Below are 18,634 nucleotides of genomic sequence, written 5' to 3'. Positions count from 1 at the left end.
AAGTACAGCATCTGTCTTTAGATTTGTGAGCTGCACAAAAACATTTCAAGTATATAGCATATGAAGTCACTGAATCACAGGGCTAGAAGAAATCCTCACAAGGTAATTGCTGAACTATAATCAGATTGCTCTTGACACTGAATATTTTTTCTCATGTGATGGTCATTTTGGCTCATCTAACCAATAACCACATAGATGTGAACCACAGGGCTTTGCAAATGTAGAATGGTGATTTATAGTTAAAATGAAGTAAAATAGATAACCAGAATAAAATCAGTTCCCTTAGTCACTGTTCTACATTTTCAAAATACGCACACTTAAAACGTTAATATGAGATAAGATTTCACTATTTAAACTCACATCACATGTACGAAAACTACAAATCAATACACCAAGAATAGAGGTATACTGTAGCCTCTGGCTTTAAGCTCACACACTGCTTAAGATACTTAGAAATTCAAGTCATATGAGGCCACAATAAAGAATGGAAAGCCTTAAAACAACTTAACACACTCATTGCACAGCTGACCAAACTGATGACCAAGGCAAATGAACCATAACAATCCATGTGTGCTTTTGAAAAGGACAGTAACTACCATAGTTGTGAGAAATGCGGGTTGGCTACTTTAGGAGAATTTAATATTCAAATAAGCCATGTAAAAATTCCCACTATAGGTGAATAAAAGTGAAAGCACGTTAAACGTTCAAGAGAAGTTATTCTTGTAAGTCAGGATGCTTTGTGCTGAGGCTTTTGAATAAAAGAACACCACAAATAGAACAGTGAACACAAATTAGTATAAGTTAAGATAATAGTTATATAGAAGGTAAATTTTCTTGATACACAAAATCTGTTTTAATGAACTTTTCAGTAATTAATTTTAAATGAAGTACATCAGCTCCAAACCCAAGATGAACATGAAACCACTTAATAACTTTAACGCTTATTTAATATTCTTGCTGAAAAACAGTTACTGAACGTACCAACAAAATGACAGAGTATCTTTAAAGCAGTGCCTTCCTTATAACCTGTAACCATTTCATTTGCCAACTTTTAAGAAGTATTATTTGGGCTATAAATTCTGTGCAAGTAGACTTCTACCTTGTTGTTACCCAAGTTACAGATATCCAAGACACAGATGATGCGTACTTTATCCAGTTTACTTACAGCTTTGATAATATCACCTGAAAGTGAAAAACAGATGGTATTGTAAATTACTTAAATACTTACTTGGATTTAGTATCACATAAGCTGAGTTTTTTTTTTATAACATTAACACTGTCCCTCATCTTCTCCCTCCTTCCTCCAGTTTATCACACAGTCATCAAAGTTACGTTATGCTAACTTCTGCACACAACAGTGAATATATCAAACAGATGCCACTAACAATGTCAAGATATGGGCTGGTATTTCAAGTCATATTTAGTTATTTTTACTTTTAATGTTTTTGGGTAAAGTCAGTCTACATATATTTTCAAGGTTATTTATATGGTGCCAAGTCAACAACTTATTGTTACACTTCAAGGAAGTACAAAAATAATATTTTCTATTTTGAAACTTAATTATCAATTACAAAATTTACAAGACATAAAGCAAAATATATATATGTAATTTAAGTTTCTTTTAAAGTATATTTCCTTTGGGGGCACCTGGGTGGCTCAGTCAGTTAAGTGACTGACTCTTCATTTCGGATCAGGTCATGATCTCACGGTTCATGGATTCGAGTCCAACGTCTGGCTCTGTGCGGGCAGTGTCGGGACTGCTTGGGATTTTCTCTCTCCCTTCTCTCTCTCTGCCCCTACCCTGATTGCTCTCTCTCTCTTGAAATAAATAAGTAAACTTAAAAAATACAAAATTAAAGAGATCTAGTTTGAAATTTAGCTTATTAAAATTTCCTTTGAGGCAGCTTTATTGACTAACACTTAGCATTGGATACTCTCAAGAAGCTTTATCAAAAATGGATCAGGTGAGTGACACTACTATAATGGCAGAGTAGGAAATTTCAGGGCTGGGTCCCTCCACTAAAGCAACTTACAGGCTGGCAAAAACTCTCAGATCAACTTCTGCAGAACTTGGGAATCTATACACAAACTTGAGATGATGGGGGAAGGATTAATAAAGAAAGAGCTGCTTCACTGTGGTAAGAATGTGGTGTGATATTTTAAGTTGCCCACCTACTACCCATATCAGCAGCGGCCATGAAGAGGGCAGTTTGCATGCTTGGTGCCAACTGCTAGTACCAGATGGAGTGATACAGAACTTATTCTCAAAGACGTGGTTGTGTGTTTTGCCCTGTAAGGCAGCTCGCTCCAGGACAGATGCAAGGGCCTGCTTTCATTTCACCTGATGTGGAGCATTCCCACACTAGGGTAGCTTCCTCAGTGGCTTTTGTTGACAACACATTAAGACAAAAACATTAGCGAGGGCAGTTGAAACAGTGTATAAAGTTGGGACAAGCAATAGACAGACTAAAAAAGCCAGGGCCAAAGGGGTTGGGAAGAGCTATGTGGGGGCAGGGGGGAAATAAGGGCTTTTTGAAAGCACCTTTATACACTGGAGCATCAAGAAGGATACATGTACACCCAGTGCTGGATGTATGCTCAGAAAACGCCTGAGAAAAACTCCAACTGTTCACCTCTGGCTGACCAGCAGGCTCTGCACAGCAGGAAGTGAAAGCTAACACAGAGTTGTAAACAGCCTGGCTAAGCACTGAAGGGGTGCCGCAACACGGATCCAACAGCAAAACCTGGGGATACTTTTTTCCTTGGTTTCCTTTTCTCGCCTCCCAGTGTTTAAGGAAACTCTTTCAAAACACTAACTGACAGCTACTTAGCTAACAGATCACAGACTTTAGTTACTACATGTGATAAAGACTTGATTTTAGATATGAAAAAATAAAATCACCTAGAGGTTAAGTAACTTAAGCAAAGTCACATGGTGATTCTAATGTACAGAGTCTGGTTTCAAGGCATGTGATCTTAACCTTTGCACCCTAGGGCTACATCTCTGCGAAATTGTGCCTAAGGGCGCCTGGGTGGTTCGGCTGGTTAAGCATCTGACTCATGGTTTTGGCTCAGATCATGATCTCACAGGTCCCGAAGATCCAGCCCTGCATTGGCCTCTGTACTGACAGTGTGGAGCCGGCTTGGGATTCTCTCCCTGTCTCTCTGCCCCTCCTCACTCATGTGTTCGCTCTCTCTCTCTCTCAAAATAAATAAATAAACATTAAAAAACCCGTGCCTAACATCCAGTGGTTGATCTAGGTTTTGTGTGACCTGAAGGGCATACTATTTATGAAAAAGAATATAAAATACAAAAGAGTACCGAAGCAAGTGAGGGCTTCTGAAGCCTAGGCTTCATAAGCTTCAGAATTAATTTTTTAATGTTTATTTTTGAGAAAGAGAGAGAGAGAGAGAGAGAGAGAGAGAGAGAGAGAGAGAGAGAGAAGGAACGTGAGCAGAGGAGGGGCAGAGAGAGGAAGACACAGAATCTGAAGCAGGCTCCAAGCTGTCGGCACAGACCCGACGTGGGGCTCGAACTTATAAACAGCGAGATAATGACCTAAGCTGAAGTTGGATGCCTAACTGACTGAGCCACCCAGGTGCCCTATGAGCTTCACGATTAAAACCACCTCTACTACACATGTCATGAGATCTGATGAATGATTTAAAACTGGGCAAGTTTATGAATGCAAAATGAATATAATAACTTCTGCTACGATATAACTTTCCTCTTCTTTAAAGGGGATGAACTTTAACCTAGATGCTTTGGAAAGATTTCGAGATGTCTAGATTTGATGCCAACAGCAACAACCCAAACCTTAATAATTGTAATTGTTATCATATATTAACCTTTACAAATAATGACTTACAGAGGGCCTGCAACATAAAGTCTAAGAAAATCAACTGTTTAGGAGAGTGGTTCTCCGTACTTGTGTTAATACTACATAACAGAAGGTTGTGAGGATTAAATACTCAGACTGTAAAGCACTTAGGATGGTGGGTGATGCACAGCAAGCACTCAAATATCAACAACAATCATTTTTTACTTAAGAAAACCTAGTATGAAATTAGGATGTTATTATTTACATCACATAGAGATTCTTTTAAAAGGACTACAGACTTTTACCTATAAAATGAGCATCTCTAAATTTCACTTTAAATTGTTAGTACGCTTTACAAAAATTGTACGTTTTTAGAAATGTCACAAATGCAAAAAAAGTGTGACAAAGGCAGTGGAGTGTTCTCTACTCCATTTTCTTATATGTGATCACATGGGAAGACAAAGTGTCCTGGCATCCTTGTAGCGAGATTGGGATCATGGGGGTTAAATTCTGGGAAATGAGAATGTGAGTAGAAATGATGTGTCACTTCCACTCCAACAAAATTAAAAGCCAGTGTCTCCTTCATCTCTTCCTTCCTCTGCCTTATGCAACCCCTAGAAGCCACTTGTTCCTGCTGAAGCTGCAACAAGATGAAAGCAGACTGGATTCATGAATCACCACTGAGAAGAAAGCTAATGTCTGTTTGCATCAGATTTAACTTGAGCAAGAAACAAACATTTATTGTGCTGAGACACTGACACTTTGAGGTGGCTTTGTATTGCAAAACCATCTAACCTGTCTTGTAATACAGTACAGTATTCCTGCCTATAAAAATGATACGGGAAACCCTGATTACATAGGGAATAATAAAATTGTTTTTTTTACACATGTTAAAACTCTTCCATATCGTGCTCTGAAATGTTTAATCAATTGAGAAATTAATGCTTTCAAAGAGGAAGAAGATGTGTGTGTAGTTCATAGTTAAAGATGATACCAATTAGGACATCATATCAGTAAGCATTATTCAATACATAATTTGGGAACTAGAGCTAACCACTTGGAAAAAAAATAAAGCTGGGTCCATTTTTTACTTTCCATATCAAAATAAATTCCAAATGGATTAAAATTTTAAACTATAAAAATGAAGACATATTAACAACAAATCCCCAAACAACCCAATTCAAAATGGGCAAAGGATTGAATATACACTTCTCCAAAGAAGATATACAAATGGCCAATGAGCATATTAAAATATGCCCAACATCATTCATAATTACGGAAATGCAAATCAGAAACAAAATGAGATACCACTTTAGGATGGCTGTTAAAAAAAACAAAACAGGGGCGCCTGGGTGGCTCAGTCAGTTAAGCATCTGACTTCAGCTCATGATCTCACAGTGTGTGGGTTTGAGCCCTACATCAGGCTCTCTGCTGTCAGTGTAGAGCCCACTTCGGATCCTGTCTCCCCGCCCCTTTCTTCCCCTCCCATGCATGTGCGCGCGCGCTCTCTCTCTCTCTCAAAAATAAACAGAAAAAAATGAAAAAAAAAACCCCACAGAAAATAACAAATATTGGTGAGTATGTGGAGAAATTGGGATCTGTATGCATTGCTGGTAGAACTGTAAAATGGTGCAGGTGCTGTGGAAAATCGTTTGGTGGTTCCTCCAAAAGTTAAATACAGAATCACCATATGACTCATTAATTCCACTCTTAAGTATATTCCCAAAAGAACTGAAGGCAGAGATTCAGATACTTGTACATCAATATCCATAGCAGTATTATTCATAATAATTATTCAAAATAGCCGAGAGGTAGAAACAACCCAAATATCCATCAATAGATGAATAGATAATCAAAATGTGGTATATACACACAATGAAATATTCCTTAGCTATAAAAAGTAAAGAAATTCTGATGTATATAACATGGAAGACCAAGTGACATAGTCAGACTCAAAGGGCAAAGACTCTATGATTCCACTTAAATGAGCTACCTAGAATAGGCAAATTCATAGATATGTAAAGTAAAGTAGAGAGGTTACCAAGGCCTGGGGAGAGGGGGGCAATGAGGACCAGAATGTAACGGTGCCAGAATTTCTGTTTGGGATGATGAAAAAGTTCTAAAAATGGATAGTGGTGATGGTTGTACAACAATGTCAGTGTACTTAATGTCACTGAATTTGACAATTAAAAATTGTTAAAGTGGTAAATTTTAAGTAAATTTTGCCACAATAAAAATTATATGAGTAAAAAAATGAAACTATAAAAGTAACAAAAACCCACAGTGAATTAAAAAAAATCTTGAATTAAGTGATGCCTTTCTGAGTATAAAACCAGCAGCCACAAAAATAAAAGATTGATATATTTGAGTATATAAGAGTAAAGTTACTTAAAATACTAAAAGAGGCCTCCCACTGAACAAATTTAGTCAAAATGGATAAAAGTATTTGGAACATACAGTAAAGGGTTAACTCTAATGAGCAAAGAAAACCTACAAATTAATAAAAGAAAACTCTTACAGAAGAATGGAAAAAATAAAACTAGCATACAAAATTCATAGAAGAAATATACATGACAAACATTATGAAGATGTTCAAGCTTAGAAATAAGAAATGCAAATGAAAATAACTTTTTTTTTGCCAGAAGTCTGCAAAAGACTAACAAGAACAATAATACTCAGCAGTTCTAAGGGTGTGAGTCAAGTGGCACTCCTGCCTTTGTCACAGTGTAAACTGGTAAAATTTTCTGAATGACAATATGACAATATCTACCAAAATTTTAAATGCCTATATCTTTTTAAATGCCTACATCAGTGATTTCTCTTCCAACAATTCATCTTACAGATGATTATATATACATATACACACAGATAGACAGATAGATACTCATTGCAATACTCTTTGCTAAGAGCCAAAATATTTGGAAACAATCTCAACGTTCAGCATTAGGGGATTAAGTTTTGGTACATCCACACAGTGATCTATTTATAGGTATTAAAACAAATGAAGTAGCTCTCTATATGCTAATATGAATGATATCCAAGATATATTGTCAAGAGGAAAAAGGTGGTTATGGAACTATATGTTTACTATAATTCCATTTGTGTGTATTTCATTAAGACGGTGTGTGTGGGAAATCAAGTGAGATTTATTACTGGGATGCAAGGGTGGTTCAACATTTGCATATCAATCAACGTGGTACATCACATCAATAAGAGAAAGGTTAAGAACCATATGACTGTTTCCACACACAAAAAAAACCATTTGACAAAGTACAACATCCATTCATGATTTAAAAAAACTCTCAAAAAAGTAGGTTTAGAAGGAACTTCAACATAAATGCCATATATGAAAAACCGACAGCTAACATAATCTTTACTGGGGAAAAAAACTGAGAGCTTTTCCCCTAAGGTCAGAAACAAGAGAAGGATGTCCACTCTCACCACTTTTATTCAACATAGTACTGAAAGTCCTAGCCACAGCATCAGACAATAAAAAGAAGTGAAAGGCAACCAAATTGGTAAGGAGGAAGTAAAACATTCAGTATTTGCAGATAACACGATACTGTATGTAGAAACCCCTAAAAATCCCACCAAAAAAACTACCAGAACTGATAAATGAATTCAGTAAAATTGCAGGATACAGAATCAGTGTGCAGAAATCTGTTGGATTTCTATACAGTAATAATGATAACAGCAGACAGAGAAATTAAGAAGACAATTCCATTATAATTATACCCAAAATAATAATGATACCTAGGAATAAAACTAACCAAAGAGGTGAAAGACCTGTACTCTGAAAACTATAGAAAGTTGACAAAAGAAATTGAAGACAAGACAAAGAAACGAAAAGACATCCCATGCTCATGGATTAGAATAGAACTGGGCCCACAAATGTACGGCCAATTAATTTTTGACAAAGCCGGAAAGAGTATCCAATGGAAAAAGTACTGACTCTTTAGCAGGTGGTGCTGGGAGGACTGGACAGCAACTTGCAGAAGAATGAAACTAGACCACTCTCTTACACCATTCACAAAAATAAACTCAAAATGGCTAAAGGAACTGAATGTGAGACAGGAAACCATCAAAACCCTCGAGGAGAAAGTAGGAAACAACCTCCTTGACTTCCACCGCAGCAATTTCCTACTTGACACATCCCCAAAGGCAAGGGAAATGAAAGCAAAAATGAACTATTAGGGCCTCATCAAGATAGAAAGGTTCTGCACTGCAAAGGAAACAATCAAGAAAACTAATAGGCAACTGACAGAATGGGAAAAGATAGTGGCAAATGACATATCAGATAAAGGGCTAGTATCCAAAATCTACAAGGAACTCATCAAACTCCACACCTGAAAAACAAATAACCCAGTGAAGAAATGGGCAGAAGACATGAACAGACACTTCTCCAAGGAGGACATCCAGATGGCCAACAGACACATGAAACGATGCTCAGCGTCACTCATCATCAGGTAAATGCAAATCAAAAGTACAATGAAATATCACCTCACACCTGTCAGGATTGCTAAAATCAACAACACAAGAAATAACAGCTGTTGATAAGGATGTGGAGAGAATGAATCCTCTTGCACTGCTGGTGGTAACGCAGGCACTCTGGAAAACAGTATGGAGGTTCCTCAAAAAGTTAAAAATAGATCTACCCTCTGATCCAGTAATTGCACTACTGGGTATTTACACAAAAAATACAAAAACATTAATTCAAAGGGATACATTCACTCCTATGTATACTGCAGCATTATTTATAGTAGCCAAATTATGGAAGCAGCCCAAGTGTCTGTGGATAGATGAATGGATAAAGAAGATGTGGTATATATGTACCATATATGTATATATGAATATTACTGATGCATAAAAAAGAATGAAATCTTGCCATCATGACATGGATGGAGCTAGAGAGTAAAATACTAGAGAGTGAAATAAGTCAGTCAGAAAAAGAACAAATACTATATGATTCTATTGATATGTGGAATTTAAGAAACAAAGCAAAGGAGCAAAGGAAAAAAAAAGAGAAACAAGCCAAGAAACAAGACTCTTAACTATAGAGAACTGCTGGTGACCAGAGGAGAAGTGGTTCGGGGGATGGGTGCAATAGGCGAGAGGGATTAACGAATGGACTTGTCGTGATGAGCACCAAGTGACGTATGGGACAGCTGAATCACTGTATTGTCCAAATTAAACTTATAGAACACTCTGCTAGCTATACTGAATTTTTAAAAAGTGTGGAGTGGAGGAGAAATATAGACTGTTATACGCAAAAATAATTTCTTAAAGGTTTCAAAGAATACTGATTATCTCTAGAGAGATGAGCGAGCTGGCAGCTGGGGATGGGCCTGCCCTGGCAGGGAGAGAAACTGTCACTTTTACCCTATTACTCTGTGTACTGCTAGAATTTTTGAATTGTGATCATATATAGCTTGCATAATAAAAAAGAAAAGAGGCTATAGGAATCTTTAAAAGTTGATGCTAATGTTATACTATTAGTATTTCATTAGTCTGTACTTATTTTTATCTTTCAGTTGGAGTTATGGAAATAATGGAAATGTTTTGAATTTGACAGATCTGAGTTTAAATGATAGCTGTTACCCATGCTGGTGAATCTCTGTTTTTCATTCTAGCTGTCTATAAATAGAGGATAATAATGTTTACCTTGCAAGGCTCTTATTAGGATTAGTGGTAACTTATGTAAAACGCCCAGGCACAATGCTTGGCACAGAGCTAAATGGACACTATTATTATTAATAATTCTATATCATGACAAATATGACATATTCTACTTGAAACAAATCAGATTGCTTTTTTAAATATAAAAATTCTGTTTTTTAATTTTATTTATTTTTTTAGAGAGAGAGAGAGAGAGAAAGAGAGAGAGAGAGAGCGAGCGAGCAGGGGAAGCGCAGAGAGAGGGAGAGACAGAATTCCAAGCAGGATCTGTGCTGTTGACACACAACTCAACACAGGGCTTGAACTCACCAGCTGTGAGATCATGACCTCAGCCGATCTCAAGAGTTGGACACTCAACTTGCTGAGCCACCCAGGTACCCCATTTTTTCCATTTTTTAAGTTAAATTGCTTGTGATTATCACATCACTTTTCTAGCAATTCTCGCCCTTCATGTCTCAAGTAGTAACTGCTTTGGTAGGAGGGCACCAGGTTTCTTCATTTAACCATGTTAGTGACTTCTGCAGAACAACTGGCACTAGCAACTAGTAAGGAGCTGAGAATTTTGCCTTGATTTTTCATACCAATAATAACATACATATAGCGGAAGAAATGTAATGGAAGTAGATGTATGAAGTAAGAAAATGAGGGTATAAATATTTAAACCATGTATTAGGGCACCAATTAAGAATTCTGGAATTTCTGGAAATCTAAAGAGCTGTATTGTAGGAAGTAATACTTCAAGTCAACTAATACACCATCTCTAAAACGAACTGTGAAAAAAAAATAAAAGACTCTTGTCAACTCAGATATTCAAGCTCAGTTTGCAGTAACCATTGCTGCCAAGAGTTACTTCATCATCAGGCATAACTCATAAGACTTGTTTAAAAACAATATACACTCAAGAGTTTCATCAGCTTACAAAGACCCACCACAAAATCCCCAGATAATAACAGCTGTCTTAAAAGCTCTTTTAAAGGCAATGTCTTTATAAGCTCAATGAAAACTGCTCACAACTTTACTACATGCCTGGGAAGTATAAATGACAACAGGAAGTAGATAATTATAATTGGACACATTAATTTCACAGGAATATAGAAATAATTTAAAGTTCAGTTTATTATGTAGCTGCCTAAACAATTAGTTGGTTGAAGGGTTTCACTATTGGGATTACATAAGCTCCCAGTAGTCCTCAAGGAATCTACTGTATAGCACACAAATAACTAAACATTTATAAGAGAAAACAACCATACTGTACTATGCTATGGAGGTCTTAAAATTTCAGGTAATTGTAAGGTGAAAGGACAAATCATCTCACGTGACTTAAAACGAGTGAAGAGTGCAATTTTCACTGCTCCATGTGCATACCACTTAAATATAATGAACACTTACATTTAGAAATCTATTATAAGAAAAAATTCTTAATGTCTGTCTGGAATAAAACCATTAATTTATATAATTTTATTTAAAAATATATTCTTGGGGCACCTGGGTGGCTCAGTTGGTTTAGTGTCTGGCTTCAGCTCAGGTCATGATCTCATGGCTCATGTGTTCCAGCCCAGCATTTGGCTCTGTGCTGACAGCTCAGAGCCAGGAGCCTGCTTCCAATTCTGTGTCTCCCTCTCTCTCTGCACCTCACCTGCCCATGCTCTTGACTCTCTCTCAAAAATGAATGAACATTAAAAAAATTAAGTATATATACATATGTATATTCTCATTTATAAGTCTTGGGTACCTGTGCCAAATAACCATTTAAATTATATTAAATGTTAGGGCTATAACTGTTTACATGGTAACATCTTAAGATTAAACTGTTTTCAATATTAATTTTGTCTTCTGGTGAAAGGAATACTGAGATGCTCTTACTTGCAAGTGCTCTTGGCAGTCTGTCATTGCTAGCTGTTGTCGGTGGAAACACACAGCTGTAATTCATGGAGGTTAGTAATGTATCCATTTGAGATGTACGGAGATCTTCTGGAGAATACATAGGCAGGAATGCAACGTCGATTGCTATCTCTTGGTTCAGTCCTGTTAGAGAAAAACCGCAGTTTGTTAAAAATGGGTTAAAAGATGAAGCTAATGAGGCCAGGTTTTCTGGTTTGATCCTGACACCTGCCAAATAGCTTCACACCTATAAAAGCATGATTTCAAAGCTAGGAACTAAACCCTTTGCTGTGCAAAACTTTATGAATACATGCTACTGGTTGAAAGAAAAGACACTTCAGTGCAGTCTATCACCACAGCTGGAAATGAGAATACAAAATGTTTTTACCTACTGATAGAAGGTTAAATTTTTAATATCCAGAGCATGGCCTGGTCACATAAATGAAGACATGTAGAATGCTTTCTTGGTAATTATGCGAGGGGCCATTACAGGATAGAATAATTCAGAGATGACTACTGGTTCCCTCATTTCCATTTGGACTTAGGGATGTATGACTCAAGCAAAGCCAGGACGGTAGTATCAGTGTCCGATGTGTCCTCAATTATACATTACAAACTTCAATACTCACCATTAGGGCTATAAGAAGTTGTGGTAGAAAAGTGGATATCTGGGGAAAAAACCAAAGTAAATCCTGACCTGTGACTGTCATCTCTTTGTATGGGTCAATGTCAGCTAGGGTGGATAAAAAGGACTTCTTAGAGGCAAGGCTTTGAGCTGGGTACTAAAGGATGTAAAGCATTTAAATACACAGAGAGAAGGTATTTTAGGCGGGGCAGAGAGTGTGTCACTGATACTATTTTGAATTATTTTTGAAATTACAAAATACTGTTATTTTAGCTTCATCATTACTGATAAATCTGTTATGAGTTCTCTGGATAAAACTAGAGTTCAGAGCGGGTGCCTGGGTGGCTCAGTTGGTTGAGCATCTGACTTTAGCTCAGGTCATGATCCCAGGCTCTGTGCTGACAGCTTCAGATTCTGTGTCTCCCTCTCTCTCTGACCCTCCCCTGCTCACACTCTGTCTCTCCCTCTCAAAATAAAATAAAGACATTAAAAAAAATTAGAGTTCAGAGTACAAATGTGTAAGTAAACAGGCCTCAGGATCTCCATACTTGCTGTTTCTGTGCCTAGAATGTTCTTCCCTCAGATAACCAGACTGTTCTGGTCCTTCACCTCCATCAAAATTCTGATGAAATGTTACCCTCTCAGGGAGACCACCCCTGACCACTCCATTTAAAATGCAATTCTTTCCTACTACAGTGCTCTCCAACCCCTTTCTTCCATCACTTATCACCAACTCTTTTTATCACCAAGCTCTTGTATCTATTGTGTTCACTCATGTAACCTTAGCATTTAGAACAGTGCTGGGCACACATTAGGTGCTCAGGAAGCATTTGTAAATTGAATAAATGAATGTATATTTGTGTATTTTTTACCTAGAATTTCCAAATACTAGACTTTAAGATATTTGTGCATTAAGTGTTCAAATATGGATTTAACTGTATTCTTGCTACCAAAGGAAATGAACAAAAATATCCTCCCCACACTGTGCATATATATGTGCTTCAATGAGGACTTACTGCTTATGCATTACTGAAGTAACTAAAAACATACTATCTAGGTAAATGTGAGAAATATTTGGACTATATCTAAAATTACAGGAAAATATCAAGCAAGGAAGTTCATATTGCTCTTTGGAAGGTGTATCATATGCAATCTATGTATCTTCTTCCTCCATTCTTTGTTATCACCAAATTTCTTTCCCAATGGAAAGTGAGTGAGAGAGAGTGTGTCTCCATGTTGGACAGGAGGCAATCTGTGATTCCAGCACCTAGCAGAAAGCTTGGCATATATCATGATTTACTCAATCTAAGATGCCACTAAGAAAAATGCTACCAACTAAACAAAGGCATGACTTCAACTGCAAGATGTATATCAATTTTAAAAGATGTTAAAATATGGGAAAAAAAGTGTCTTATGATGATGAAATCTGATAGTGGTTACTTCAGGATTCACGATTAAATTACAATTACTTGCTGTAGGGGAGGTGGATGGGGGGATGGGTTAAATGGGTGATGGGCATTAAGGAGGGTGCTTGTTGGGATGAGCGCTGGGTGTCATATGTAAGACATGAATCACTGGATTCTACTCCTGAAGCCAAGACTACACTGTATGTTAACTAACTTGAATTTAAATTTAAAAAATTACAATTACTTTCATTATATAATGGAATAAGAGACAGAATTAAGGAGCGACAATAGTAACCTAGCTCTGGAATCCAAGGTAAGTAAATCCTTATTACTTCAATATAACTACAGCATTTCAAATCGCTTTGATGCTACAATTAATGGCATTAAAATGTTAATTATGATTTAAATGCATTTTGCAAAAAAAGGGAAAAGAACAAACCATATAAAAATTAGGCGTGGGTTCTCTCTCTTGACTTCCAAGAGACAAAACGGATGACCTTCAGAGGTTTACAAATGGCTGGCTGGATTATAATCTTTATTGTCTAAGTCAAATGTAAATTGAAGAGAGGACTCTTAAGCTTTGATTGACTCACAGCATTTCATGGGTAACTAAATCAATGCTAGTAGAGGCAGTGTTATACTAATCCCACCTAGAAGTCGAATCTAGGTTTGCCAAAGTGTTTTCTTATATTTAAAGTAAAAAACAATTCTTAAAATCAGGAGAAAATGACCAATAGATTTTGTACCTGGGCTTTAAGGCACTGAAATTTCAGTTTGTTACTTCATTACAGTATCTTCTTTTTTTTTCTTTTGAATGTTAATTTATTTTTGAGAGAGAGACAGAGCATGAGTGGGGGAGAGGCAGAGAGGGAGATACAGACTCCAAAGCAGGCTCCAGGATGCAAGCTGTCAGCACAGAGCCTCGAACTCACAAACTGCAAGATCATGACCTGAGCTGAAGTCAGACGCTCAACTGACTGAACCACCTAGGCACCTCCAGTATCTTCTTTTTGAAATGTGTGTTATTTCATAATAAGATTGAAGTTTTAATGCTTAGAGGCAACACCATAGATATTTATTCGAGGCAAGTGAGATGGCACAGCAAGGATTTTAATACAAGAATGTGCATTTCTGGAATAGGTTTCTGATGTTGCAGCAGTACCCAGCTGGTTGTTGGGAGCCATTAGAACTGTGGGAAGGAAGATTAGTCATTCTGTTCAATGTTCTCAATAATGATTCACCTAGATCAGTCAGAGATAATGACTGTAAGAGGGCTGTGGTGTAAATAACCTTTCTGGCTCTCAGAATAAGACACTTCAAAATTACCGGGTCCTCCAGAGATCAGCAAGATAATATACGTGTAGGTGGGCAATCTTCATGTTGGAAGAATTTTAAATATCATACAGATTTACTTGCCTGGATTGGTTTAGCTAGGTTTATCTAAAAACAGAGGTCTAGAACAGGGATCAGCAAAATATAACGTAGGGGTCAAATCTACCTTGCACTGGGCTCTGTACAACCCATGAGTTCAGAATGTTTTTTTTTTTACATCTTAAAATGGTTGAAAAAAAATCAGAATAATATTTTGTGATATGTGAAAATTAGATGCAATTCAAATTTCAGTGTCTATAAATGTCTATCCCCAAAGAGCATGCACATGCATTTATATATTGTATATGGCTGCTTTTATACCAAAAAATCGGAAGTAAGTAGTTCAGACAGATGCTGTAAGAGCTGCAAAGCGTCAAACATTTATTACTTAGCCCTTTACAGAACAGATTTCCCCCTTTGTACAGAACACACTGAAGGTTATCTTTCAGTTTTAGGATCTTATCTTTTACCAAATAGTACAGTATTAAGAGACATGTAATCCTCTCTTCTGAGTCTAATGCTTATGCCATGCTTAAAATGGACAGACCATTTCTCTGGTCTTATAATGCAACTTCAGTTTCATACTTTTACAAAAGGTATAATCAATTCACCACCTTCACATCTGATATTCACCACTTATTTTAACCAAAATCTGGGAATATCTATACTTCCAGTGCTATTAGCAGAATAGTATTTATCAATCTTAATTCCACTGGTGCATACCTCACAAGCTGAACACACTGTTGTCATTGGCTCTGGTGCTGCTCTAAGTCTCCCTTCGGCAGGTAATGGAGACTGAACAGGCTACTTCTGTGCAGTGTGCCAGAATTTTAAGGAGTATGGGAAGGTCTCCCTCAGATGATTTTGATAGGCTACCCCTCCTACCAAGGTTCCATAAGAATCAGTGAATCAAAACCATTTATATTAGTTCTCTAGATTTCATTTCTGTATTAAATTAAATGATTAGAGAGCCAAGCACTTGGATTATATAATAATTAAGGTGAAAATATACTCATTTACAGAAATGCCTTACTAATATTTGACTATTATACTGATTATATATTATAAGTTTGATGTAAGAATCAATTATCTGAAGAGCAATTCCACATTTTTAAAAAGGAAAACTAGAGTTGCAAATATCCACCCATTTGTTATTCTGTGCTATTTACACAAGGAATTCATATGGTAAATTCAGACTTAGTTTTGACAGAGGAAAAAATAACGACCTTCCTATATATGACTGTTTGTTTTCTCGGCAATAGAAGATAGGTTTAGAGACTCAGGAGACATGAATTTTAATAATGGCCTGCGTTCTACCTAGCCAGGGGGCAGGACTAAATGATATCCAAACTTCTTTTAACTTGAAAATTAAATACCTCCTCAGGAATCCCCTTTCTTTCTTCCTTCCAGAAAGCTCACAAAAAAATTACTGCCAAATGGTAATTGAGTTGTTTGCAAGTGTCTAGTAAAATGTACTTTTCCCGTTTCCTTTCAAACACTGTTCTTTCTGCTTTATCCATCTGTGGCTTATTTTTCATTGTCTTTTATCCCTGTAAACCACCTTAAGTCCTTGAAAACAGGTAGGATTCTATTCTAATTGTACAGAGCTGTTTGAACAGAACAACAAATTTTCCCTCCTCATATTTGATTCTTGCTTTTAAGTGAGACAAAGAGACCAAGAAATGCAGTCTAATAAAACAAACATTTAAAACTTAGGTCTGACATGTCTAACATAGCAGTGGAAATTCATTACTTTTCATAGATTATTCACATATGCACAATCACATGTATGTACATACTTATGTGGGAGGAGGCAGAGAAGAGGGAGTGGGAGAGACTAAAAAGGAGGAAGAATCTTGATAAAGGTCAAGGTAATTCATTCCAGTGCTGTAGATATAAACTCTTTGAAATGCATTTTCTTTCAGTCATTAAATTAATTTACTAATGACTTTTCCTCATTCTTTTATTTTAAGGTAACATGACCTTCCCTTAAGATACAAAACAAATAAGGGCTCCTGGGTGGCTCAGTTGGTTGTGTGTCCGACTTTGGCTCAGGTCATGATCTCACAGTTCGTGGGTTTGAGCCCCTTGTTAACAGCTCAGAGCCTGGAGCCTGCTTTGGATTTTTCTGTGTCTCCCTCTCTCTCTGACCCTCCCTCGCTCACACTCTGTCTCTCTCTCAAAAATAAATATTTAAAAAAAATTTTTAAATGATACAAAACAAATAAAAAGTTTTTTTTTCCTTGACTGTGAGAATAGCTTATTTTGGCTTTTATTTTAGAAACTTTTTTGTGTGTACATTTTTCATTCATTGGAAACAAATGTAAAATTAAATGTAAGTTTAAAAGTGTGTTGACTCTTTAAAAAGTTTTTCTTTAAATTCAAGTTAGTGAACATACAGTGTAATATCAGTTTCAGGTAAATAATATAGCAATTCAACACTTACTTACAACACTCAGTGCTCATCACAGAAAGTGCCCTCCTTCATCCCTGTCACCTATTTAATCCATTCCCTCACCCACCTTCTCTGTGGTAACCATCAGTTTGCTGTCTTAGAAAAAGAAAAGTGTTGCCTTTTAAATTTCTGTAAGTTCTATAGCTACTTTTCAGCTTTGAACAGCCTGAGAAAATCAGTTTATTTTCCCTTATAGACCAGGGAATCTTTCTGTTAAAACCTGAGTTAGTTGAGAATTTTATTTTCTTCAAAGGCTAAACAGATCTCTGTTCACAGAAGCCTCTCTTGATTAGTACGATTGGTACCATTTTTCTTTAACCTACATTTTACCTTTCAACACTTCAGATACACCGAGAAAGAGGCAGAGAACATGAGTAAGAAAGCAGTGGCTAAAGAAGAACAAAATCAGCTTTAGAAGTAGTCAGGTTGTTAGGGGAGAGGAAAGTTCCCTTGGTTCCCATTCTTCTCTGCCCAAATACTTTCCTAGGACTTGCCAATGTTTAAAAGCCCACAGAGCTTAATATATTCCAGAGTTAGTGCTCCATTCCTTTGGTTTGAGCCAAGCAGGAGCTCTCCTTGGACTTTATTTCTTTTGGAGGGGGGAGCATAATTTCTTAAAGCAAAATAGTATCATCTATACTGAAAACATATAAAATTAATAATGTTCAAATAAAAGAACACTGGACTTACCTAGGATGGTTATTTCAAAATGTCCAAGGCTTCGGGCGCTTTTAAAGTCCTCAAGTTTTGGGGGCTTTCCCTCCGGTGGTGTGTATTTTGCAGGCTGAGAATTAAACTGCTCAGTGAGAAACTTTCTATGCCCCAAAACAAATTTCCGGGGAATACTTTCAGTATGAATGCAGCTGTAATGCAGGTGATCCATTAAGCCCAACTTTTTCTCTCTCCAGAGAGGACTTTCCCATCTATCACTTATAGTTTTTCTTGCTTTCCCTTGGGCACTAGGGCTTGGGCTTTCTTGATCTGCTAAAGACACAATGAGACAAATACAATGGACCTTATTTATAAACCAACCAAATCAAGTCATTCAGTACAAAAAAGCACAGATTAATGAGGAATAGGTTAGCTTTAAAAATAAAAAAAAAGTATATAAATTGAATGTCTAAAAGATAATTCTTATTACAGTGAAGCATGAACTAAATTCATTTTCAAAATAAACTTTTACTCCAAAATATTAAACACTGATATTGTTTTCTCTGTTGCTGGGATTATGAAGATTTATAATTACCTTCCTTATACTTTTTCTGTATTTTCTAAATTCTCTCAAATAAACAAATATTTCTTTTATATTCAGTGACAAATTCAAGTTAGGTCAAATTCATAACTGTTAGAGATGGGACCACCACTCACTACTGGTGGAATTCAAGCTTAAAATTTTGTT

General features: G+C 36.6%; 1 protein-coding gene across 3 annotated transcripts in view; it reads right to left on the bottom strand.

The window, feature by feature from the left end:
* Positions 1 to 929: 929 nt before the first annotated feature.
* The window catches only part of RADX (RPA1 related single stranded DNA binding protein, X-linked), a 77,560-nt gene continuing 59,855 nt past the window's right edge, over positions 930 to 18,634 (bottom strand). For 2 of the 3 annotated variants that reach the window (XM_029930060.1, XM_029930062.1), the window contains exons 12-14: positions 17,926 to 18,219; positions 11,361 to 11,522; positions 930 to 1,182 (exon numbers count right to left, since the gene is read on the bottom strand). In XM_029930060.1, coding sequence (XP_029785920.1) covers positions 1,052 to 1,182; positions 11,361 to 11,522; positions 17,926 to 18,219 — 587 coding nt within the window. In that variant the 3' untranslated portion in view covers positions 930 to 1,051. The remainder of the gene's footprint in view (positions 1,183 to 11,360; positions 11,523 to 17,925; positions 18,220 to 18,634) is intronic. The other variant, XM_029930063.1, reaches the window with a different exon arrangement.

Source organism: Suricata suricatta, chromosome X, assembly GCF_006229205.1.
Source record: "Suricata suricatta isolate VVHF042 chromosome X, meerkat_22Aug2017_6uvM2_HiC, whole genome shotgun sequence".
Classification (NCBI taxonomy): Eukaryota; Metazoa; Chordata; class Mammalia; order Carnivora; family Herpestidae; genus Suricata; species Suricata suricatta.
Note: the sequence above shows the minus strand (reverse complement) of the source record. Positions and strands in the feature narration are given on the sequence as shown.